Source organism: Pecten maximus, chromosome 12, assembly GCF_902652985.1.
Source record: "Pecten maximus chromosome 12, xPecMax1.1, whole genome shotgun sequence".
NCBI lineage: Eukaryota > Metazoa > Mollusca > Bivalvia > Pectinida > Pectinidae > Pecten > Pecten maximus.
In genome coordinates, this window is record NC_047026.1 from 16,780,101 (window position 1) to 16,806,849 (window position 26,749).

General features: G+C 35.4%; 2 protein-coding genes across 5 annotated transcripts in view; one reads left to right on the plus strand and one right to left on the minus strand.

Annotated features, from left to right (window-relative positions):
- Positions 1-6,100, minus strand: part of LOC117339533 (poly [ADP-ribose] polymerase tankyrase-1-like) — a 33,172-nt gene extending 27,072 nt beyond the window's left edge. The window contains exons 1-2 of the mRNA XM_033901191.1: positions 5,871-6,100; positions 2,414-2,638 (exon numbers count right to left, since the gene is read on the minus strand). Coding sequence (XP_033757082.1) covers positions 2,414-2,638; positions 5,871-6,060 — 415 coding nt within the window. The 5' untranslated portion in view covers positions 6,061-6,100. The remainder of the gene's footprint in view (positions 1-2,413; positions 2,639-5,870) is intronic.
- LOC117339534 (trans-1,2-dihydrobenzene-1,2-diol dehydrogenase-like) lies at positions 654-25,679 on the plus strand. 4 transcript variants are annotated; one of them, XM_033901195.1, is made up of 8 exons: positions 654-672; positions 10,144-10,251; positions 11,955-12,066; positions 16,476-16,639; positions 17,288-17,537; positions 21,295-21,422; positions 23,924-24,074; positions 25,116-25,679. In XM_033901195.1, exons 2-8 carry the CDS (start codon positions 10,153-10,155, stop codon positions 25,217-25,219), a joined length of 1,008 nt encoding a protein of 335 aa, XP_033757086.1. In that variant the 5' UTR covers positions 654-672; positions 10,144-10,152; the 3' UTR covers positions 25,220-25,679. The 4 variants fall into 4 exon arrangements, with proteins under 4 accessions (XP_033757086.1, XP_033757084.1, XP_033757083.1 ...); XM_033901193.1 differs by lacking the exon at positions 654-672 and adding an exon at positions 6,123-6,141; XM_033901192.1 differs by lacking the exon at positions 654-672 and adding an exon at positions 9,055-9,903.
- The last annotated feature ends 1,070 nt before the right edge of the window (positions 25,680-26,749 follow it).

The following is a 26,749-nucleotide window of genomic DNA, read 5'->3' on the forward strand; positions in this document are numbered from 1 at the left end:
TTTTATAATTCCTTCTATATCGTAATTCCTTCTATAATACCATTCAAATATCACAATAAAGCACATCTCCTTAAAGTATCCAAGAAATCTTCATCCTCCACTTTGATGTTGTATACTAAGTATATATATCCAATAAATAAATCAGAATTGCACTATACTTAATTTTCCACACCACACTTCCTCATTCAAGTTTCCAGATAAAATCACACAAATGTCTATCCATAAAATAAGATTACAGTTCTTTAAGCAGTAATAATTCTAGGAAACACAATGAAATGAGGACAGTGGGTATATATATATGTATGTCCTCACAAGTTAGGCGCTCCAGCATTTATGGACTACCCCTGTCCAAATTGAGATCTACTCCAATGCACTACCCCTGTCACATGTGGTGAGTGTGAAACCCATAACACAGCTCACCAGGGGGCTAATTCAACTCACTGACCACAGGCCAGCTGCTGCACAAGACTGACCACAAGAAACCTGGGTCACCTGACCTGAACCAAATAGTGTATACTATAGACCCTTGGGGTTCTAAACTAGACAGATACTGCCTCTATAATTTGGACTAAAAACTACATTATCATGGTATTAAACAGGTACTGGATCAGTGTGGAGTACACCCCTGTCAATACAGAGTGGACAGGGCCTGACAAGTGTCACTAACTCTAGGTAAACAATTTGCTGTCACACCTGAACGCACACCACTGGAGCTGAACTAGTGCCAGGTGGAAATGAAATTAGCAGGATGACCCAATTAGATTTAAAACACAGGCAGTGTTTTAGTGTTTTGAGTGACATTTCATGGCCTGACCACGACAACACAGCTCTTGCATAATTAATCAGATTACTGACTCTGGCCTGAAAGCTGATTACATCACTGACTTCCAGTATGTCATTGTTGTAACATTACTCAATTAAGCAACACGAATAAGGTATTTTTAATAGGATATTAGTGGACACAGACATTGCTGTCTAGCTATGTATTATCACTATTTGTAGTGATCAGGTGATCACCATGTATTGATTGACAGATTAGGTTTAAATAATGAATGCTTAAATCATGGCTAATTTTGTTTGGATGAGTTTGTGATGAGAACTTATTATATTGATTTTAAAACATTTTATTTTCCCGATTAAGCACAAGCATACTTTTCCCCATATTCCAACCTTAGTACTTATTTTTGATAAAGTGACATTTTCCAAATAATTTTTAGGTGAATTTCTCATAACTATCTTTATTATTGTTTCTTTTATATCAATATGAAGCTTCTAATTATTTTTCAATTTTTTTTTTTCGAAGTTCTTCTTTCCAATTTTATTCCATTTTCTTCTTCTTTAACTATGATTTTAAAGATCACTTTAAAAAATCAGTCAGTGTCATAATGCCATTAGCTTGCACCAATACAGCCGATTGTAATCACTGCCATGCTTTTCTATAGATCATTGTTGAGAAGTTGTTGACATCTCTGTTAACTATACCCCAGGCAACCATTACTATGTCCTGCCTTTTCAGACAGAACACCTTTAGCTGAGGCTAGTGACATCATAGTTAAATGAGCTTACAAGATATATAGGAATGAGGGTATATTTTCTGACACAGCTGAGTCAGTGGACATCAGGTTGTAGAGTGTGATTGACCATGTACCAGGACACCCATACACACATGGCCATAGGCCTAGTTTATAAATTTCTGTATTAGCCAGTGACAGTTATTGCTCAACAGGATGCCTCAATGCTCTTATCAACCCTTACCTAGTGTAAATTATAGTTTTGACATTTTTATTGATACCCCTTTTGAGCTTTTGATATCTTCCCCTTTGTGATCTTATAATTTCAAATCCTTTCAATTATGCAGTATAATAATGGATCAATTGATGAAATTCATAAAAAAAAATCAAAATCCTTTGATTTAGAATATGGAATGGTAAGAAAATATTTTTAAAATTTGTATGACTATGTAATTCTTATTTAATGTCTTCATGCGTAATGGTATGTACAATGGCTGGAATTTTTTTATCATTCAATTATGCATGAATGCAAGACAACGAGTGGTCTGATAATTATAAGTTAGCACTGTATCATACTCGCCTATCACCTAGGCAACTAGGGTTCAATACTTCTATATGGCTTTTAAAAACTATGTCACATTTCTGACAATGAACAATTTCAACCAGGTCAGCAAGGTTGATTAATAAGTATATAACTTGTTTCATAATTGTTCCTTTATAAAAAAAAAGTTAATTCTTAATTTTATGACATTTATATTTTAAAATTTTATGTATAGTTCATATATTTCAAACTGTCTATTAGAATATTTATGGATGCTTTTACAAAAAGAAAAAAGAAAGAAAATAAAACAAATCCCAAAACATTTTGATATACATAGATTATTTCAAAGATGTGTACTCACCAATACAAACATCTATCTTCCCCTTGATTGCTGCCTCGTGTAGTGGGGTGTAGTTCCAGTTGTCACGGGCGTTTGCATCACCACCATTCCGTAACAGGAGCTGCACCACTTCTGCATGTCCAAATGAGCATGCATTGTGCAGAGAAATTAGGCCGCCATCGTCCTTAGCATGGACGTTAGCTCCACACTCCAGTAAATGCTCAACAACGTCCTTTCTTCCAAATCCTGTTAGTAATGAAAAGTAACATGTAAGCACTTCATAAAGCAAAAACTTTACAGAGGTTGATTTCACACAGTGATTAATCTAGGATTTCTCCTTGCAAGTTCTGGGGACCGATGTCTATGAAAATTAAGAATGGCTAGAATGCTTGGATCTGTTCCCAAAGGCATACAGTCTAGGCTAGGAGAGTTAGTGATGTCACGAGGTGAGGATAGGTGTACAAAATGTGGAATGGGGTCGTTTCGTCCGCTAGGAGTGTAAGGGGAGTCTCCCCCAGAAAAAATGTATACTAATAGATGAAAAATTCCTGCACTCTGAGCATAATTCAGTGACATTTTTATACTGAGAACATTTTCAAGAATTTATCATTTTTTAATAGGTAGCTAGGAGAAAAGGAAATTAAAAAAAATCATTACAAGTCTTGCTTTTATTGTTAGAAATAGTAATGTCAATACTTTCATTGGACAAATTAGACTTATAATTCAATCTCATATATATATAAAAGCAAATTTTGATAAAAAGCATTGTATTATAATTAAGTTTGGTAAACAAAATTGAACTTTGATGATCTAGACCACTAAAACAAAAGATTATGTACATAGATCTATTTAGCAAAGTAAAAATAAAGTAATGTTTGATATCAATGATGGTCCAAAGCAAAAGACGGTCACCTGAGTTTTGAAATATTTAGTTAATTTGACCTTTTTTGGTCCCACTCATCAGCCCCCAGGGGTTAGTCAGGGCCAACATGTGCATACCAACAAATTGTCATCCCATGCTGATCATGTTAACCAAATTAGAATGAATTCCAATAGAAATAAAACAAATGATAGTCAAAGTTTATCCCCTCCCTAGGGGCAAACGCGACACCCAAGGGTAATGAAATTCATATCTGAAAAGCACCTTAAGACTCTTCCACCTATGAAGAGTATTTGTTTCCACCTTACTTAGGTTTTGAGAAAAAGATTTTTGAAATTTCAGTCAATTTTTCCCCACCCTCAGTCCCCTGGGGGGTGGGACCATATAATTCACAATTTTGGTTGACCTTTGGCCACAGAAATTTTCTGCAAAAATTCATCAAAATTGGTTCAGGGGAAGTCGAAAATGTAAGTTGTTTATGGACGCATGACAGACTGATGGTGCACGACAGACAAAAGGCTATTAGAAAAGGTCACTTCAGACTTTGTCTAAGGTGACCTGAAAGTTGTTGCATATTAAAAAACAAATTTTCTATTTACAGTAATTAATAGTAACTGTGACCTTGACCCTCCAGACCTGAGAAGCAATGATATTATCATGCGCATGCACTTTAAGTAAGGAAGCACTACATCAAGTTTAAGATTGTTGCGTCAGTGGTCATGTTTGATCTTTGACATTTAACCTTGAATGCATGGTGACTAGTTGTCCGATTGGCAAGTGCAAAATGTATTGTAATTTACCTTTAAGTAATTAAGCTTATTCAGTTTAATTTGGACCACTATCTTTAATTTGGGGGGGGGGGGCAAAGTTAGTATAGTTTTTCATGATGATGGACAATTTTAAATGCTTCTAATTTGTTGATTTTCCACACAAGGGACTAAGGTTGTTCCAGTTTTTGATTGTGCGGGGGAAGAAACGGTTCTTAAAAATGTCACAATCAGTTCCAATGGTTTTAAAGCCACATACTCCCAAACAACCTTAAATTCTAGTTGCAACCATGTAATAATGGCAATCCAAGATGCTCATTCACGCTCTCCTAACATTAGAATGACCACTGGCCTGGATGCTTGACCAGGGGAGTCCTCGAGACATCAGTGTATAAAAATAACTCGCCGCATTTATATTTATTGAGAGATTTGTCATGGAGCTGAGAACGAGGCTATAACAATGTGCGCTGCACATAAACTACACACATGGCTGTTGTTTACATATTGAGCATATGTGAACTTTGCCTAATAATGCTTTCATTTAAACATACTAACAGAATCTTCGCGTAATAACTGAACAAAATAAACAAACATATATATAGTTTACATTAAAATACTTAATTTTAAAATGTAGCAATATTCATACAACAAAACATTGATCTAGTTTTATATCGGTGAAGTTGACAAATTATTTCCTTTCCTAAGGAAATACTTGGGTTTTGCCGATTCCACTCTCTTTTGCGTCTTTTTTGGCAGAATCTGTCTGCGTTTTCCCAGGTCCACGCTTTCGGATAAACTGTTAAACCCACCATTGCATTGTGGGACTAATTTTCAGAGAGTACTGTTATTACTTTTGGGAATTCCCCGTATACTTTCATAAACACACATTTTCTTTCAGTTTCTGATTCACGATAGAGTGTTAGGAATGTATCAAGTCCGAAAACTGTAAAAAACCTCAAAATGTAAACACTGATACATGTTTCTTCGGGAGTATGTGGCTTTAAGGGTTTGCTGGTGGCGTTGTCTAGTTTAAGATGAGTTTTTGTGTATTTTTCAGGAGGGATCGCTACTATAGGCCATTTACAATTCTCTACATCATTATAAATCGGGTTGCTGTCATACCGATGATCATGAAATACCTGTATGATATACATGTATACAAAGGGAAACAATAAAATATCCTTTATATAGGTAGGTCTAGATTTCATTTGGGATATATGCAACAGGAAAGCGAGTAGTGCATGTGCAGCACTGCCTCCACATCAGTTTTGTGTTTCTTACACTTTAAAACAATAATTATTATATTTCGAGACACTGATAATTAATAATGTAGTAAATACATCCTCTATGAAGTCTTTACCGGTTTCAATACTGAAATATTAGGTCAGTGTTTTGTATTCAATATAAAAACTGCTGAAATTAAAACAAAAGCATTTTCTGTTATTCATTGGTCGTTAGTGAATAACAAACAAAAGCAATGTACTAAAATAATCAAGTGATGTATATTATGTAATACGTTCCAAGTCAACTCGTATGACAAGGTTAGACGAATCATTGTTAATATAACTAGTCGTTATATCGGCACGGTCGTGTCAAGTTTCGACTCCAGACGGCTACGTACGTGTCAGCTGTTTCAGGACCTTTTGTTGCCGTTTCTTATCAACAATTTATCATAACGAATTCGTATCGTGTTATTTCACAAATAATCATACAGTATTATTATCATAACATAATATCGTTGAGTGAAATGGCGTAAATATAACATATATGGGAGTCTAAATTATCAACATGTAAACAATAACATCATTCCAAGGTGGGAATGGAGACAAACCTGCAGCGAAATGAAGAGGGGTCGACTTTCTTCCAGCAGTATCTTTCGCGTTCACATTATGATGGTTTACTAGTTTCTTTACTTTGTTTAAATCTCCATTTCTACAAGCTTCAAATAAATCTCGACCAGGATCGTTGTGAGACGGAGAACTTGGTTCATTTTGGAGCATGGAGCGACGGCTCGTCGCCATCTTTAATTTTCGTAACTCACGCCAAAATAACGGTTGCAAACGAGATCTTTTTCAAGCTTATCCGTGACATCGACTGCAGAGGTAAAAACGGCCCACACCTTGGAAGGGTGCATTTCAAGTTGTGAAACTACACAAACGCAAATACAACAAATATGTTTAATGCCTGCAGGAGTTCATATCAATGTTGTGATTATTTTGTACTAGGAAAACTGTATGCCATGTATTTCAAGCGTTGAAAAATGACAATTGACTTGCTACCATAGGGGTCATCTCAAAAACTACTGATAACAGACATCATTTTGGAGGGGTCGTTTCAAACATTTTTCTAAAAAATTTATAAAAAGAACTATAGCAAGTCCATTATTATATCAGTCCTCGGGCTTTAAGAAGACTTTACGCCTAAGGACCTCCTTGATTTTGCATCTCCACTTTCCAGTGGAGTTGATTAAAAAAGATGAATGATTGTCAATTTTAGGGGAATAATTAAACATAAGGGTACGTAATTTCGTACAGGAAGTGATTTCGTAGTGTACAATAAAATGTTTTTTCGAATTTTTCAATCGATCGCCTGCGATGGAGGCTTAAAAACGTTCCGACGGCAAACCACCACCATAGTCCCTCTTCGGTGATGCTAAATATAGAATTCAGAATAACCTCGTATTCAAAACGTAACTAGAATTTGCATTTTGTCGTCTGCAGAATGGGACCAAGGTAACTTAAAAACATAATTTGAAATATAATCTAGCCAGCTGACCTATGATAATTTTGAGATAATTGAAATAAGATAATTCTTTACCATTTTCATCAAAATTGTTTTAATAAGAAGCTCCAATAATTTAAATAACACCATATATTGACGTAACAAGCCCAATCATCGACAGGGCATAAATCGTAGGGAGCATTCATTATTCCGAAAATGGTTGACATAATTGTTTGTTTTTTGGTCTTAAAAACTGTATGGAGCTTAAAATTGTTTATTACAAATTCCAGCCAGATAATCCTTATAAAAATATATATAGTAGTTGCTGTATTCCAACAGAATGGGTCGATGGCATCACAAAAAGTGACATGTTTTTTAAAAAGTTCATGTTTCTTTCAAAAAACATTTCTGTTGAATTAAATCTGCATATACTTATATTTGCCTTATTTACTAAGAATCACACATTTGAAGGGTGTACGAAATCACATTCCCAACTGCCGCTAAACACGAAAGTAAAGAATGGTAAAAGAAAAATCCGCTGTGCAGTGCATTTCTGCGCATATGACGTCACATTACCAAAACTATTGCAGATTGTGTGCATCTATTAGAAATCACGTACCCTCACTCTAAAACAAAACACTATAATGTCACATAACAAAAACCTCCAACAAGCTGAGAGTGATAGTAAATATACAGAGATACTGACTACGACCTTATATTATCAAAATATGACATAATATTGTCAGACACCATATTGAATACCTTTGTGATGTTATGAATATTATATTTTTAGTATAATGAAGCGTATATATATTATGCTATATGTATATCTCTGTTAATGAGTTTCAATTGAGTAAAAAAATGATATGTCTTATCATCATAATAGATTTTTTAGCTTATATAAATTTTCGTTTTTTCCATTTTCCACTCTTTGAATTGAGTCGTCATTACTAATCTAGATTACTCAAATGTATTATATTGTATTTTATTCACCAGATCTCTCCAAATATGTTTCAGTGTGGACATTCTGGAATACCATACAAATACATAGGTGATCAGTGATCACATGATTCCTACAATACCTAATTAGAGAGAAAAAAGTTTCTATCAAAACTAAATTATCTCCCTTGATCCAGAGTTATAGTGATTTAACCATGGTAGACTAATGGTAAAAATTGTGAATTTTCCTTTTGAATAGGTTACTATTGACACATTTATGATTGCTTATTGCCTGATAAACAAAATATCACATATAATCACAAAAAAAGTGTAGTGAGAACTTTAAAGTGTACCCGGAACGATTTGCTATATGTTAAGCTTAAAAAATGGGATTTAGGATGAAACTAAAAATGCTGAAAGTCCGACTTTCTTACTAATTTTCTATTATAACGGGCCAAATACAACGTGTATCATCTTACTAATTTTCTATTATAATGGGTCGTATATAACATGTGAAACTTGAATAATTGTCTATTTAAACGGGCCGTTTATAACATGCAACGACCTTTACATCATATCGCCTTTATTATAAGGCCATGGTTTGTTGCATACCAATATTGATTTCGGTTATAATACTTCTAGTAATAGAAGTTTAAAATGCAATTCATACATGGTGTGAAATCAATGCTGAAAATTTAGAATTTTTACTAGCCAAAACAGCAATGGATACGTTGCAAATCCACTTGAAGATACCGCTATTTGTGTTTTTCGGATAATTATGTCCGATTTTGATAAAACTTGTCCATGTGAGATTAGTAACTCCCAGACAAGATTCATAGAGTAAATTTTCAACATCATGGGTAAATGAATGAGCCAACTTAGGTTAATTATTCTATAGGCAAACCTTTGAGATACAAATTTTTGCTTGTAGGGAAAACGAAACTCACTGAATTCCAAAATAATTTAATAATGTGTTTTATTTCAACAACTTGAAAATGTATCCTTGTAGTATAAACACAATTTTTAACCAAATTCAAGCTCAATTTACGTACAACCAGTAAAAGCATATCTTCGGAACTTTTTTGAAGTGCATGGAAACCAAACGCGTCATCCCACAAGCAATTATCGGCGTGTGCCAATTAGAACGCCAGAAATCACAGACACCTGTAGTGCACAAGAATGGAAAGTAAAGTCACAAGGATCTCAATCGCTTCACGATAATTACAATTAAAAAATAAATAAAATAAAAATCAAAAAAAAAATCAAAAAAATCATACACTTTAATCATTGCGAGTTTAATAAGTTTTAGTATTAATTATGATAAGCCATGATGAACTAAATTGTATGTTTTTATCATAAAAAGAACTGAGCTAAAATTATGGTTTAAATAAGTACATATGATATGTACCTGTACTTAAACTATCCATTATATTATAATTGTTGTGAAGCACTTTTATATAATTTCACTGACAACGATCGTATATTAATTATATCTTTCTCAAGCATTTCATCGTCGGTAATCCCTGAGACCTTGACATGTAAAATAAGGGATAAAATATGTATATGTAGAAGTACGTTGTAGGCTCCAACACTGGTTTTCATATGGGAGAGATTTAGTCTAATGTAGATCATGATCTACATTCTGAATTAAGTGTCCTTCATGACTAAAAGCAGGTTTTGTATAGAATGCAATGCATAAGTTTACTGTACGTGTGTATCATCTTGTCTCACAAACCAGAGTATCCAGCTCAGATTTGTTGTATTGTTGGTATGTTTATTTGAATATTAATTTGCGAATGAAATGGCACATTATTTTATTTTAGAAAATGTTGATGCTGTGTTCCGTTTTATAGTAATGCATAAGAAATAGTAAACACATAACCAATATACATTTATTGGTGATTGACCGATTATTGGATCGTGTATATCATCTGTATGTCCCTGGTATAACACATCAGTCTATGTTACCCAAGCAGTATATCGGAGTTCATTTCACTAAAAAAAATTTTTTTAAAGCTCAAACTGATATTGTTGGATTCCAACTTCTTGTCGGCAATATTCGCCAAAGTCATCAACCTCAAATCTCATGCTGTCTATACTGCTTGCCACCATTTTAGTTGCTCCGTTAAACCTGTGACGTCATAGACTGAAGAGTTCCAAATCAGCTTGACTGACTGATACGCTGATTAGCAGTCGACCGACAGGTACAAATCGCCTACTTCGATGTGGTTTGCGACATTCTTCTTTGATGGTTACATAGAATAACATATTCGAATATTGTTTTTCGTTACGGATACACTTTAAGGAGCAGGGGAGGTAACTACAAATATAATAGAATACAGAAGTAATTTCAAGTTGGATCCATTCTAATTGAGCTTAATTACATCTAAAACAATATTAAAAATATTCCATTAAATTCATCTCTCATTAATCTTGTTTTGCAGTAGTGAAATATGGCCACTAAATGTCTAAGATGGGGAATCTGTGGAGCTGGGAAGATCTCCAACGATTTCTGCTCTGCCATGTCTACATTACCAAAGGGGGAACATGAGGTACATTTGGCTGATGATACTATCTGGGCACCATGAAAAATGTGTTTGGTAAAATCTGTTAAATAGAAAGTTTAAAACTAAGTTCTAATCTGTGGTTGAAATGAAAATTTAATTTAATTAAAGCATCTTTAAGAAAAAAACGGAAATTAGACTTCGACAAAAAAAAACTACATCACTAACTCAAAATCTATAAAACAAGGGAAATCTGAAAAAAATGTAGATTTACATGGAGATTCTAATAAGGTATGAGAGCAAGACCAGGTGTTAAGGAAGAGCAAGCCTTCATCATCAACACCTGCCGTGTAATTAATGTCAAATGTCATCCACTCTAAAGATTGGTGATAATAAAACAACCATACACAAACACACTGAATATGATTATTATGAGCTATTGTTGTCCTCTAGAGAAAATTTCCCATTCTTAATGAATTTCATAATACCCTTGGACTGTATGTGCTTTAAATGAGATGATGATGTTGACCAGAGAAAATTACCATTCTTCTTTGTGAATTTGGTAAAACAAATTGAGGTTAAACAACATTCCATCTACTCAAACACTTTACATATGAATAAGTCAACTTGACCCAAAATCTATACAAATCGTAAGGGGTAGCATAATGGATGCATAAGACTAACAGAATAAACCACATGGCATTGTTTAGCGCGACCATTGTCAGGGTTTCTATGGCTGATTTCTGACAACGGTAATGTAACATTCTCAATGACTGCCCAACCTGCATTATGGCCTCACAATCTTTCTAAACCTTTAAAACAGCTTGCTATAGCATCCTACATCATGGATTCCAAATCCATAAAACACCGACAATTTCACAATCAGAAGGGAAATAACTCTTGTAAACAATTTATCTAAGATTAACTACTTTTTTGTGAATCTGCTGTTTTGGCACAATTCATGTAAGATTCACTGTTTTCATGTTATATCACAAACCACACTGTGGCTTGACATGTTCCTGTAACACGAATAAGAATATTCAACACGGGGAGGGGGGGGGGTCTGAACACCAGATTGGCATGTCAATTATGAATTATTTGGGGGTCTGACCTTGGGGTAAAATATTTTATTCTGGGAACATGCAGACAATTCTTACTTATATTCATTATTCAGCAATTGCTGTATATTTTTATCAATTTTAATTTTTTTTAAAATTCACATTCATTTGAAAGTATCTTTTGTATAATTGCCTAGGAGCTTGTCGTTTTAAGAATAGTATTTTTTTTGTGTGAACACCGCAATTTTGATGCATTATCTTAATGTGTTTAGGAATGAGGGTATGAAACACAATTTTATCATATACTGGCCTGTTCTACCATGTCATGAATATCAAATGACACAAGTGTAATAATATTATTGTGACATACTTAGTTATTTATGAAGTTATAAAATGCAATGAATTCATGATGGAACGCAATTGTCTCTGCAGAGAATAGTTGAAGTCAAAATCTGCCTGTATATTATGATTTACGAGTTTTCAATTATATCCTCCTAAATATGAGTTATGTGATTTTTATAAAAGAATCTTACATTTGGAACTATGTGTTATTGAACTGTATCAAATGAGTCTGGTACTTTGATATGTCACAGTGCCATATACCACTGGTTTAAAATGCTTGTGGCATATCTGACCAGGTTACTGAACTCGGCTCATGTAAGATCCCCTATAACAGAACATCTTATTGCATAGGTAGTGGCAGTGGCCGCCAGGAAACTGGAGAGTGCAAAGGAATTTGGTGACAAGTTTGGAGCAAAGGTCACCTATGATTCTTATGAAGCACTGTCTAAGGATCCTAATGTCGGTAAGTAAAATCGTAACTAGGATTCTGATGTCGGTAAGTAAAATCGTAACGAGGATTCTGATGTCGGTTGATGACTTCCTCACTGAACAACACCTTGGAGGCCTAGTCTGAGAGCCATCCAGAGCAATAAGGGTAAATTGTGTGTGTGGTATAGTTATACCGATAATGAGTGGTGAGCATTGAACCATGCTCCTTGGACCTTCACCCTGAGGTTTAATATAAAATAGCTGGCACTCTTAACTCATAGATCTATTGGGGCCCCCTTCATTTTCAAGTCAAGTACACAATGTAAAGGTCATTTTGAGGTAAAGGGTCAAACTCTGTTTGGGCCATATCTTTTGACCCAGTGAAGGACAGGAAATGGAATATATTCTATACTGGCTGGATGGCAAAGCAGTGTGTTACATATTCCTTTTGGGTTTGGATTCCTTAAATGACCCTGGCTGTTAATAGGACGTTTAACAAAATAAACCAAACCAAACTAAAGACAAGTGAAAGTCACATTGAGGTCAAAGGAAAAGGTCATTTGTCCATCCCAGATGCTCTTGTCTGGTTAATAACTTAAAATCAAGGCCATTACATAGACAGACAATACATAATCTGTACAGTAGTGAGACATTGTGTGGCATGTTTATTTTGGGTGCATGATCATAAATTGGTTGCAAAGAGTGTGCATGCTTCCAAATGCAAATATTCATAACTTTACTTATCACATAATTATAACATAACTAACCTATACTACCATGTAATCCAGGCATTTTATAAACGTCGTTGAACATCCATGTTATAACACAATTGTGACATAATAATTTATATTGTCACAATTGATATATGCCATACAATTGTCTAGATAGGAAAAAACATACCAATCGAAAACAAGATTCGCCCATTGTATAAAGAAGTTTATTTTTCACATAATGTATTCCTATAAATATGATGTAATGTAACTAGCTAATCTCAGGAACTGCTGATCCAATCCTCACCAAACTGTGTTTCGGGGTGTCAAGTGGCAGCGGGGATTGTGTGATAAACAGAATGTAACATTGGTGACAAGTTCATACAGAATTTACTCAACATGTTCAATGTATTATCTACATTTGGGCAATACATTCATTATTTTGTGATTCTGTAGATGTTTTCTACTAAGGGACCATACATTATTTATTTTATTATTTGGTAAATGTTGTCTTCAATGGGACCATACATTATTTGTGCTTCTGTAGATAATGTCTACATAGGGACCATACATTAACTATTTTGTGATTCAGTAAATGTTATCTACGCAGGGACCTTACATTATTTGCGTTTCTATTGTCTACATGGGGACCATACATTATTTATGATTCTATTGTCTAAGTGGGGACCATCCATTATTTATGATTTTATTGTCTACATGGGGACCATACATTATTTATGATTCTATTGTCTACATGGGGACCATACATTATTTTGTGATTCTGTAAATGTTATCTACGTAGGGACCATCTATTATTTGTGTTTGTATTGTCTTCAATGGGACCATACATTAATTGTGTTTCTATTGTCTACATAGGGACCTTACATTTTTTGTGTTTCTATTGTCTACATGGGGACTATACATTATTTATGATTCTATTGTCTACATGGGGACCATAATGAATGAATGAATGAATGAATGAATCTTGAATGAATTATTTATGATTCTGCAGTGCTCCAGATAACTTTTGAACAGGTGGGGTTTTTACCATACCTTAAGAAAATGGTGAGGTTTTTTTTCACTCATAATCTTAAGAAAGTGGAGTGTACCTTTATCTTGAAATATATAACTTTTACTTCTCACAATTTTCAATACATTTGCTATTGATATGGAAGGTTAGTTTAGAGTTCATGTTGCAATACACATATCAAGCCTAAGGATATATAACAAGTCAACAAAAATTAATATTTTTGTTGCCTTTTATTTAATTCAAGCGTATTTAGCAATAGCAGAAAAATGGATCTAAAAATTCTTGTTACATTGTTGAATATTTGGACTCTATTTTATAAAGGCATTGTCTTTCTCGAAATCAAAACGTAACATACATTTCAAATTAAAATCATTACATACATGCACGGCCCATCTAAAAAATTGACCTAATAGTAATACTTCTCGTCATGTTCGGGTAACATTATGATTAGGTTTCGTGTTTAGATAAAGTTCAGTAATTGTTCCTACCTATAACTTGTTATTTCTTTGAGATGTGTTTCGACTCCTTTTCAGACTTTATTCCCTTCTGCGAAAACTGCATGTAGAAATGTATAACCACAGTGGTTTTCGCTTGGAAAGCACCATTTTTTGTTACTATTCATGATCATACAAATGCTTTACAATAACACGCTTATCTGACAAGCGTCACTGTGATTGAATTATAATCTGCCAAAAATTGGATTCCGAGTCTGATGCAAGTATCTGGATTTTGCCTGCGTTATTGATGCAATTAGGAGTATTTTACTTGCATTATTTGCGAAGAATTGTGTGTAAATACACATTCACGCAGGCTCTCTGGAGCACTAATTCTATTGTCTACATGAGGACCATACATTATTAATGATTCTATTGTCCACATGGGGACCATACATTATTTATGATGCCTTTGTCTACGTAGGGACCATACATTATTAGCTCACCTGACCCGAAGAGCCGGTGAGCTTATGGCATGGCGCGGCGTACGTCGTCTGTCCGTCAACTTTTCCTTTAAATCGCTACTAGTCCTAAACTATTGTATAAACGGTGGGTCTGGCCCCCAGGGGCCTGGGGGGTGGGGCCCAATAGGGGAATATAGCATATTCTTTAAAATCCTTCTTCTTCTGCAGGAATAAAGGGATTTGATCCATGTTTGGTCTGAAGCATCCTTGGGTGAAGGGGAACTAATTTTGTATAAACGGTGGGTCTGGCCTCCCAGGGGCCTAAGGGGCGGGGCCCAATAGGGGAAATATAGCAAATTCTTGAAATCCTTCTTCTTCTGTAGGAATAAAGGGATTTGATCCATATTTGGTCTGTAACATCCTTGGGTGAAGGGGAACCAATTTTGTATAAACGGGTTGGTCTGGCCCCCCATGGGCCTGAGGGGCGGGGCCCAATAGGTGAAATAGAGATTAGTCTTTAAATCGCTACTTGTCATAAAGTTTTAAATGGATTTTAACTAAATTTGGTCAGGAACATCCTTGGGAGTAGGGGAACCAAGTTTGTATAAATTTTTACTCTGAACCCCCAGGGGCCTGAGGGGCGGGGCCTAATAGAGAAAATAGGGATTAATCCTTTAAATTGCTATTAATCATAAAGTTATGAATGGATTTGAACCAAATTTGGTCTGGAATATCCTTGGGGGAAGGGGGAAAGAGTTTGTATAAATATTGACTCTGACACCCTTTGTGCCTAAAGGATGGTGCCAAATAGGGTAAATAGAGATTTGTCTTTATATCACTACTAGTCATAAAATTCTAAATGGAAATCAACTAAATTTGGCCAGGAACATCGTTTGGGGAAGGGGGAAAGAGTTTGTATAAATTTTTATTCTGACCCCAAGGGGCCAAAGGGGCAGGGCCCAATAGGGGAAATAGAGGAAATTCCTTAAATCACTACTAGTCATAAAGTTATGAATGGATTTGAACCCAATTTGTTCAGAAATATCCTTGGTGAAAGGGGAACAGATTTTGCAAAAATGGTTACTTTGACCCTCCATCCCATAACTATGTATGGCATCGCTGCACGTTAAGGGATAAACACAATTCTTATTCTTATGTAAAAATAAGCCCAAGGGTCTTTCCCCAACCTAAGAGACTTAGTTTCTTTAAGCACAATCATGTTGTAAAAATAATCTGTAGGGTCTTTCAGTCCCTTAGAGAGTATATGTATTAACAAATTGAACATGAACATTATTTGACATTTGGTCAAATCCAACCAGGTGAGCGATACAGGCCCCATGGGCCTCTTGTTTATGATTCTGTTGTCTACATGGGGACCAAACATTATTTTGTGATTCTGTATATGTTGTCCACATAGGGACCATACATTATTTGTGTTTCTATTGTCTACATGGGGACCATACATTATTTGTGATTCTGTAGATGTTGTCTACATGGGGACCATACATTATTTGTGTTTATATTGTCTACATGGGGACCATACATTATTTGTGATTCTGTAGATGTTGTCTACATGGGGAGCATACATTATTTGTGTTTCTATTGTCTACATGGGGACCATACATTATTTTGTGGTTCTGTAGATGTTGTCTACATGGGGAGCATACATTATTTGTGTTTCTATTGTCTACAAGGGGACCATACATTATTTTGTGGTTCTGTAGATATTGTCTACATGGGGAGCATACATTATTTGTGTTTCTATTGTCTACAAGGGGACCATACATTATTTTGTGGTTCTGTAGATATTGTCTATATTGGGACCATACACATAAACCATGTGGAGATGAGCATGCTGATGCTGAATGCTGGGAAACATGTCTTGTGTGAGAAACCAATGTCCCTTAATATGAAACAGGCCAAACTTGTTCTACAACTCGCCAAGGAAAAGAAACTCTACTTTATGGAGGTAACATTTTTGTGTTCATTTGGTTAATGAAAGTGCACATTAAATTTTGTACCAGTAAAATTATTAACAGTTTATATTGTCATGAAAAGTATTGTTTGCCATTAAATTTGCAAACTTGGTCCAAATTAATCAAATCATTTTACCAGGTACCTGAAACACAAGTTATGAACTTAAAAATATCTTTCTCTGAACTCTTACATCAATATTGAAAAAAATATACATTAAGTTCTAAACTTTGGCAGAGAGTTTATTTGAATGTCAGCACAATTTTGTGAATATATGATTCTTAGTGATTAAATAGTGATGCAGTGATTTGTCACTTAATGAATTGTGTTCCATAGGCCAATGAAACTCAGAAATGGTTTTGTGGTTAAAAAGGAACCGCAGAAATAACAGTAAACTGCAATGAATTTAGTTTAAATACTACATTTGTTACTCTTTGATTTCACGTATATGGAGTTGATGAGAAAAAATTGAAACAAGGAACCGTCTAAATGACATTAAAATGAAAGAGAATACCCATAAATACTTATGGGTTATTTTTCAAGATATTTGATCAACAGAAACTTACATTGTGTCAGATAAAATTTGATTTGAACTCGATAAAACGAAAAAATCTTTCACTTAAATGCATTGCTTCATCTGCAGGCTACTTGGAGCAGATGCTTCCCTATATATCAGAAGATAAAGGCTGAGATTGCATCTGGTAATCTTGGAGATGTGGAGTTGTTAACGGCAAAATTTGCAATTCCCATCAAGGATGTTCCGCGACTTAAGGAGAAGGCATTAGGTGGAGGCTGTCTGCTGGACATTGGTATATACACTATACAGTTGGCTTGTATGGTGTTTGATGAGATGCCTGAGAAAATAACAGCTGATGGGGTACTGAATGAGGAAGGTAGGTTAGCTAACTGTATATTAGGTCAGTACCATGTGTACAGGGTAGGTCAGTACTGTATATACAGGGTAGGTCAGTACTGTATATACAGGGTAGGTCAGTACTGTATATACAGGGTAGGTCAGTACTGTATATACAGGGTAGGTCAGTACTGTATATACAGGGTAGGTCAGTACTGTATATACAGGGTAGGTCAGTACTGTATACAGGGTAGGTCAGTACTGTATACAGGGTAGGTCAGTACTGTATATACAGGGTAGGTCAGTACTGTATATACAGGGTAGGTCAGTACCTGTATATACAGGGGTAGGTCAGTACTGTATATACAGGGTAGGTCAGTACTGTATAAGGGTAGGTCAGTACTGTATATACAGGGTAGGTCAGTACTTTACAGGGTAGGTCAGTACTGTATATACAGGGTAGGTCAGTACTGTATATACAGGGTAGGTCAGTACTGTATACAGGGTAGGTCAGTACTGTATACAGGGTAGGTCAGTACTGTATATACAGGGTAGGTCAGTACTGTATATACAGGGTAGGTCAGTACTGTATATACAGGGTAGGTCAGTACTGTATATACAGGGTAGGTCAGTACTGTATACAGGGTAGGTCAGTACTGTATATACAGGGTAGGTCAGTACTGTATATACAGGGTAGGTCAGTACTGTATATAGGTCAGTACTGTATACAGGGTAGGTCAGTACTGTATATACAGGGTAGGTCAGTACTGTATATACAGGGTAGGTCAGTACTGTATACAGGGTAGGTCAGTACTGTATATACAGGGTAGGTCAGTACTGTATATACAGGGTAGGTCAGTACTGTATATACAGGGTAGGTCAGTACTGTATATACAGGGTAGGTCAGTACTGTATACAGGGTAGGTCAGTACTGTATATACAGGGTAGGTCAGTACTGTATATACAGGGTAGGTCAGTACTGTATATACAGGGTAGGTCAGTACTGTATATACAGGGTAGGTCAGTACTGTATACAGGGTAGGTCAGTACTGTATATACAGGGTAGGTCAGTACTGTATATACAGGGTAGGTCAGTACTGTATATACAGGGTAGGTCAGTACTGTATATACAGGGTAGGTCAGTACTGTATATACAGGGTAGGTCAGTACTGTATATACAGGGTAGGTCAGTACTGTATATACAGGGTAGGTCAGTACTGTATATACAGGGTAGGTCAGTACTGTATATACAGGGTAGGTCAGTACTGTGTATACAGGGTAGGTCAGTACTGTATATACAGGGTAGGTCAGTACTGTGTATACAGGGTAGGTCAGTACTGTATATACAGGGTAGGTCAGTACTGTGTATACAGGGTAGGTCAGTACTGTATATACAGGGTAGGTCAGTACTGTGTATACAGGGTAGGTCAGTACTGTATACAGGGTAGGTCAGTACTGTATATACAGGGTAGGTCAGTACTGTATATACAGGGTAGGTCAGTACTGTATATACAGGGTAGGTCAGTACTGTATATACAGGGTAGGTCAGTACTGTATACAGGGTAGGTCAGTACTGTATATACAGGGTAGGTCAGTACTGTATATACAGGGTAGGTCAGTACTGTATATACAGGGTAGGTCAGTACTGTGTATACAGGGTAGGTCAGTACTGTATATATAGTGTAGGTCAGTACTGTATATACAGGGTAGGTCAGTACTGTATATACAGGGTAGGTCAGTACTGTATATACAGGGTAGGTCAGTACTGTATATACAGGGTAGGTCAGTACTGTATATACAGGGTAGGTCAGTACTGTATATACAGGGTAGGTCAGTACTGTATATACAGGGTAGGTCAGTACTGTATATACAGGGTAGGTCAGTACTGTATACAGGGTAGGTCAGTACTGTATATACAGGGCTAGGTCAGTACTGTATATACAGGGTAGGTCAGTACTGTATATACAGGGTAGGTCAGTACTGTATATACAGGGTAGGTCAGTACTGTATATACAGGGTAGGTCAGTACTGTATATACAGGGTAGGTCAGTACTGTATATACAGGGTAGGTCAGTACTGTATATACAGGGTAGGTCAGTACTGTATATACAGGGTAGGTCAGTACTGTATGTACAGGGTAGGTCAGTACTGTATGTACAGGGTAGGTCAGTACTGTATATACAGGGTAGGTCAGGTACTGTATATACAGGGTAGGTCAGTACTGTATATACAGGGTAGGTCAGTACTGTATATACAGGGTAGGTCAGTACTGTATATACAGGGTAGGTCAGTACTGTATATACAGGGTAGGTCAGTACTGTATATACAGGGTAGGTCAGTACTGTATGTACAGGGTAGGTCAGTACTGTATATACAGGGTAGGTCAGTACTGTATATACAGGGTAGGTCAGTACTGTATATACAGGGTAGGTCAGTACTGTATATACAGGGTAGGTCAGTACTGTATATACAGGGTAGGTCAGTACTGTGTATACAGGGTAGGTCAGTACTGTATATACAGGGTAGGTCAGTACTGTATATACAGGGTAGGTCAGTACTGTATATACAGGGTAGGTCAGTACTGTGTATACAGGGTAGGTCAGTACTGTATACAGGGTAGGTCAGTACTGTATATACAGGGTAGGTCAGTACTGTGTATACAGGGTAGGTCAGTACTGTATATACAGGGTAGGTCAGTACTGTATACAGGGTAGGTCAGTACTGTATATACAGGGTAGGTCAGTACTGTATACAGGGTAGGTCAGTACTGTATATACAGGGTAGGTCAGTACTGTATATACAGGGTAGGTCAGTACTGTATATACAGGGTAGGTCAGTACTGTATATACAGGGTAGGTCAGTACTATATACAGGGTAGGTCAGTACTGTATATACAGGGTAGGTCAGTACTGTATATACAGGGTAGGTCAGTACTGTATACAGGGTAGGTCAGTACTGTATATACAGGGTAGGTCAGTACTGTATATACAGGGTAGGTCAGTACTGTATATACAGGGCAGGTCAGTACTGTATATACAGGGTAGGTCAGTACTGTATATACAGGGTAGGTTTGAACTGAGCTATATTTATCTTGTGATATGTATGGTAGGCTACAGAAAATATGATGTCGCTTTTTTAAATCTCCCTGCGTCCATTGTCTGTCTGTCATCCATCCATCCGTAAACAATCCTTGTTATTGCTATTTCTTGAAAAATGCTTGAGGGATATTCCTCAAACTTCATTTGTAGATTCCCTTTGTCCCTTGTTGTGCCAATCTAATTCAGAGTTTTGGTCAGAAAAAACAAAATGGCCGACAGGCAGCCGTCTTGGATTTTGATAAATGATTAAGTTTTCATCGCTATTTCTTGAAAAGTACTGGAGGGATATTCCTCAAATGTGTATGATTCTCTTGGTCCTTAGTTGTGCCAATTCAATTTAGATTTTCGGTCAGAAAAACAAAATTGCCGACAGACGGCCATCTTGGATTTTGTGGATTGAAGTTTGTTATTGCTATTTCTTAATATAAAGAACTAGAGGGATGCTTCTCAAACTTCACATGTAGGTTATTCTTGTAATCAGATTATGAAGAAAGCAGGGAAAAGAGAGAGATCAGTCTGACATAGAACCAATAAGGATCATTAATGGTGGGTACAATTTGCAAAGTGAATGTCTTTTCTTGCCAGTTAAGTCAGAGCTATTCCAGGATAACCTGTATGGAAGGGATGTGAGGCTCGTTGTACATGAAAATATCAATACAATGTAAAATTTCAAAATTGGAAATAATTTTGATGTGGCAGGAGTGGACCAGGGAGGATGCATCATTCTCAAGTACAAGGGAGGAAGGATGGCCAGCTTGGCTTACTCTGGTCGTACCTGTGTTGTGCAGAATTCTGCCAGTATTCACGGCACAAAGGCCAATATTGAGGTATAAATTTATGAATAGAACACATGGTTTGTGTTGTTCATTCTGTACACTTATGATTATATAATACATTTTGAATATTGAATGTCACTGTTGCTAAAATTCATTTTACCGAGATCAAACACACTCAATTTGTGTACATATCAGTCTAATACATTTAACATTTTACCGAGATCAAACACACTCAATTTGTGTACATATCAGTCTAATACATTTAACATTTTACCGAGATCAAACACACTCAATTTGTGTACATATCAGTCTAATACATTTAACATTTTACCGAGATCAAACACACTCAATTTTGTACATATCAGTCTAATACATTTAACATTTTACCGAGATCAAACACTCTCAATTTGTGTACATATCAGTCTAATACATTTAACATTTTACCGAGATCAAACACACTCAATTTGTGTACATATCAGTCTAATACATTTAACATTTTACCGAGATCAAACACACTCAATTTGTGTACATATCCGTCTAATACATTTAACATTTTACCGAGATCAAACACACTCAATTTGTGTACATATCAGTCTAATACATTTAACATTTTACCGAGATCAAACACACTCAATTTGTGTACATATCAGTCTAATACATTTAACATTTTACCGAGATCAAACACACTCAATTTTGTACATATCAGTCTAATACATTTAACATTTTACCGAGATCAAACACACTCAATTTGTGTACATATCAGTCTAATACATTTAACATTTTACCGAGATCAAACACACTCAATTTGTGTACATATCAGTCTAATACATTTAACATTTTACCGAGATCAAACACACTCAATTTGTGTACATATCCGTCTAATACATTTAACATTTTACCGAGATCAAACACACTCAATTTGTGTACATATCAGTCTTATACATTTAACATTTTACCGAGATCAAACACACTCAATTTGTGTACATATCAGTCTAATACATTTAACATTTTACCGAGATCAAACACACTCAATTTGTGTACATATCAGTCTAATACATTTAACATTTTACCGAGATCAAACACACTCAATTTGTGTACATATCAGTCTAATACATTTAACATTTTACCGAGATCAAACACACTCAATTTGTGTACATATCAGTCTAATACATTTAACATTTTACCGAGATCAAACACACTCAATTTGTGTACATATCAGTCTAATACATTTAACATTTTACCGAGATCAAACACACTCAATTTGTGTACATATCAGTCTAATACATTTAACATTTTACCGAGATCAAACACTCTCAATTTGTGTACATATCAGTCTAATACATTTAACATTTTACCGAGATCAAACACACTCAATTTGTGTACATATCAGTCTAATACATTTAACATTTTACCGAGATCAAACACACTCAATTTGTGTACATATCAGTCTAATACATTTAACATTTTACCGAGATCAAACACACTCAATTTGTGTACATATCAGTCTAATACATTTAACATTTTACCGAGATCAAACACACTCAATTTGTGTACATATCCGTCTAATACATTTAACATTTTACCGAGATCAAACACACTCAATTTGTGTACATATCAGTCTAATACATTTAACATTTTACCGAGATCAAACACACTCAATTTGTGTACATATCAGTCTAATACATTTAACATTTTACCGAGATCAAACACACTCAATTTGTGTACATATCAGTCTAATATATTTAACATTTTACCGAGATCAAACACACTCAATTTGTGTACATATCAGTGTAATACATTTAACATTTTACCGAGATCAAACACACTCAATTTGTGTACATATCCGTCTAATACATTTAACATTTTACCGAGATCAAACACACTCAATTTGTGTACATATCAGTCTAATACATTTAACATTTTACCGAGATCAAACACACTCAATTTGTGTACATATCAGTCTAATACATTTAACATTTTACCGAGATCAAACACACTCAATTTGTGTACATATCAGTCTGATACATTTAACATTTTACCGAGATCAAACACACTCAATTTGTGTACATATCAGTCTAATACATTTAACATTTTACCGAGATCAAACACACTCAATTTGTGTACATATCAGTCTGATACATTTAACATTTTACCGAGATCAAACACACTCAATTTTGTACATATCAGTCTAATACATTTAACATTTTACCGAGATCAAACACACTCAATTTGTGTACATATCAGTCTAATACATTTAACATTTTACCGAGATCAAACACACTCAATTTGTGTACATATCAGTCTAATACATTTAACATTTTACCGAGATCAAACACACTCAATTTGTGTACATATCAGTCTAATACATTTAACATTTTCATACTTAAAAGAAAAGATGCTGGAAATATTGAGTTTTCAGGAGCAATTTTGAAAATTGTTACTTCATGCTTCAGTGTTGTTTCGAAAGAAATAATTTTCATTTCCTTTTTCTTTACAATATTCTGGATATATTAATTAAGATTAAAAAGATAAAACCAACATATTTGTGTTAGCTACCTGACCGGTTCTGGTGCCCAGAGAAGGCTGTATTCCCGTCAGGTGTTGTCACTAACGAGGTTCCCGAGGGGCGGCAGCCCTATAACTTTGACAACAGTGGAGGAATGAGGTACGAGGCAGACCACACCCGCAGGGCCATTCTTGAAGGTAAGATGGACATTTATAGCTTTTTATAAAAAGACAGGGTTAAACAGAGTGTCTTAAATTCACCTACTGTCTAAAAATAAAGCACAATGAAAGAATTTATAAATAATGAAATTCCAAACATGAAGTATAGATTCTGAACATATAATTGTCTCATTTAAATCTAATTCAGTCCAAAAAAACTCACAATCTTGGCAAGAATTTCCATGATATATATCTGACAGTTTTTAGCCCATCATCGGATGATGACAGACTGTTCAAATCGTCTTCATTTGTGGTCTGTAATCCGATTGTAATCTCTATTTCTTTAAAGGGCTGTGATATCTCAGTCAGTTTCTGTGTCAATTTGTGTTTCTCGGGAAGCTGAGAAACCTGTCAGTCTGTGGTTGTGTCCTTTGGCAAGACACTTTACCCTTATTGTTCTGAATGGCATTCGATGGGCCTCTCTTATATTGTTCGGTGAGTTAGTCACCAACTACTACAAGGAGACCCCCGCCTCAGAATGACCCTGACTATTCATGGTGCAATTAACCCAGCAAACAAACAAAACCATTTAAATGTACTTTTTAAAGGATCTTTTTCGCCATGATTGTTCCCCATGGCACTATCAATTGAAGTATACATTATATCGTGGATACTCACATCTGTTCATATGTACAGTACGCATTAAATTAACACAGTGATAAATCTACATACAAATCCCTAGTCCAGTACTCATAGAATTTTGATGGGACAGAATTTCTAGAGAGAAAAAACAAGAAAAACTATAAATAGTTTACCATCTTTAGCAATACTGTTGAAAAGGACTCATTAAGATAAATTGTATATTGATCAATCTTAATGTATGAAATTTGTCTGAACACCAGTGATCTGATTGACCTTTACCCATGGTTTATCTACTGATACAAGATCTTTAAGGATCACTGGATGCAAAAATCATAAGATTGAAATATCAAATGATATTTGATCATTAACATTGATTTCAGCTAGATCATCCCTCAAACTTGTATCAGATTAATACAATCAGGAAGTTTTACATTCTAGGTAAACTGGAATGTGAGGCCATGCCCCATCGCCATAGTGAGATGGTAATGAGCATTAGTGACGAGGTCCGCAAACAACTGGGCGTGGTCTATGATGTTGATTGAAGTCAAGCCGTCTCTCCTTAATGACTGTACCATGTCTTGTTTTAATGTAAATGCATTATTACAATAATCAGAGAACTTATATTCAAATAATATTATGAGGTGATTGTTTGTCTATTAGATACAAATTGTATACAATATTTTATTCGGGTTGTGATTGTCCATTTTCATCAATTAAAAAGTAAAATATATACATATGAATGTCGATATTAACATGTTTTTGTTATGTCTCTTCCTCGAATAAGTAATTTTAGAGCTTGCTAAAAGCAGAGAGAAAGTACTTAATGTAAGAATCAGGGTTTGTGAATTTTATTACCATGACAAAACATTATGGAGTTTTAATAATTTAATTATAACTATGTATTTGATACATCTGTTGATTTGTGAAGAATGTATTTTAATCTTCATTATAATACTGTTAATTTTTAAGAACAATAAAATATTCCAAGTTTGTTTAATGTCATTGTGATTTGTTCAATTTGTCGTCCTATAACCATGAAAGATATTTACCTCCGATACATTCAGTCAGAACTTCTAGTAACCAACACATACTACAGTGTTCCCCCTCTTATGAGACCACCTATGGGACAGGCATCAGATGGTCTTATAATGGGGGTGGTCTTTCTTGAGAGTTTTGTCATCTGTCTGAGGTAAAAGATCACATAAACACATGTTACATTATATACATGTATATACAAATGTACATACACAATCTTATACAGATACCACAATAAATTGTACTCGTGAAAATCACAAACTACTTGTCTTCAAAAGGTAGGAGTAATTATCTTGATTGTAAACACATCGTTATCATAATTATTAATGGCCCAGTGCGCTCAAAGTTGACTATCGCTTGCGCTGTATAAACAACTTGTCAATACAATGTGTCAACTCTTACATGGGTCTGTGAATATCAATAAGCTGGACATTACACGCTTTATTATTTTAAAATTTTTATGTTTTAACAAAAAAATTGCCAGAATCTTGGTCGTTCACGAGAGGGAAACCAAAGAACATTTCACATTTTTGGGGCATGATTTAGCGGTCGTTGGTCGGGTTAGCGGGGTGGTCGTTTAGAAGGGGTACTTTATCGTTGGAAAACGTTGGTGAACAAGAAACTTGGTCGCATACAAGGAGTGGTCGTTCTTGAGAGTGGTCGTAAATAGGGGGACCACTGTACTACCTTGAAAATTGTCATGCAGTGAAATAGTCCACTGATAGAGTAGTACCTACCTGGTATTTATAATGTGAAAATATGAAAGTGCATGATCCACTGAAACAGAATGTGCAAGTTTTATGATTATCAGATGAAAAATGACAACAACAAAAAAAAGATATGGCACTTACAAACATGAGGCCCAAGGGCCTTAACGGTCATCTGACTCTAAAGACCCTTGTACTATTGTAGTATACATATTCAGTAGCAAGTATAGTGGCACTGTATTGGCCATGGCGGCCATTGTGGATTTTGGACCAAGCAGAAAATGAACAACACTTGGTAAGTCCATCTCAGGATCATTTCAGGTAAGTTAG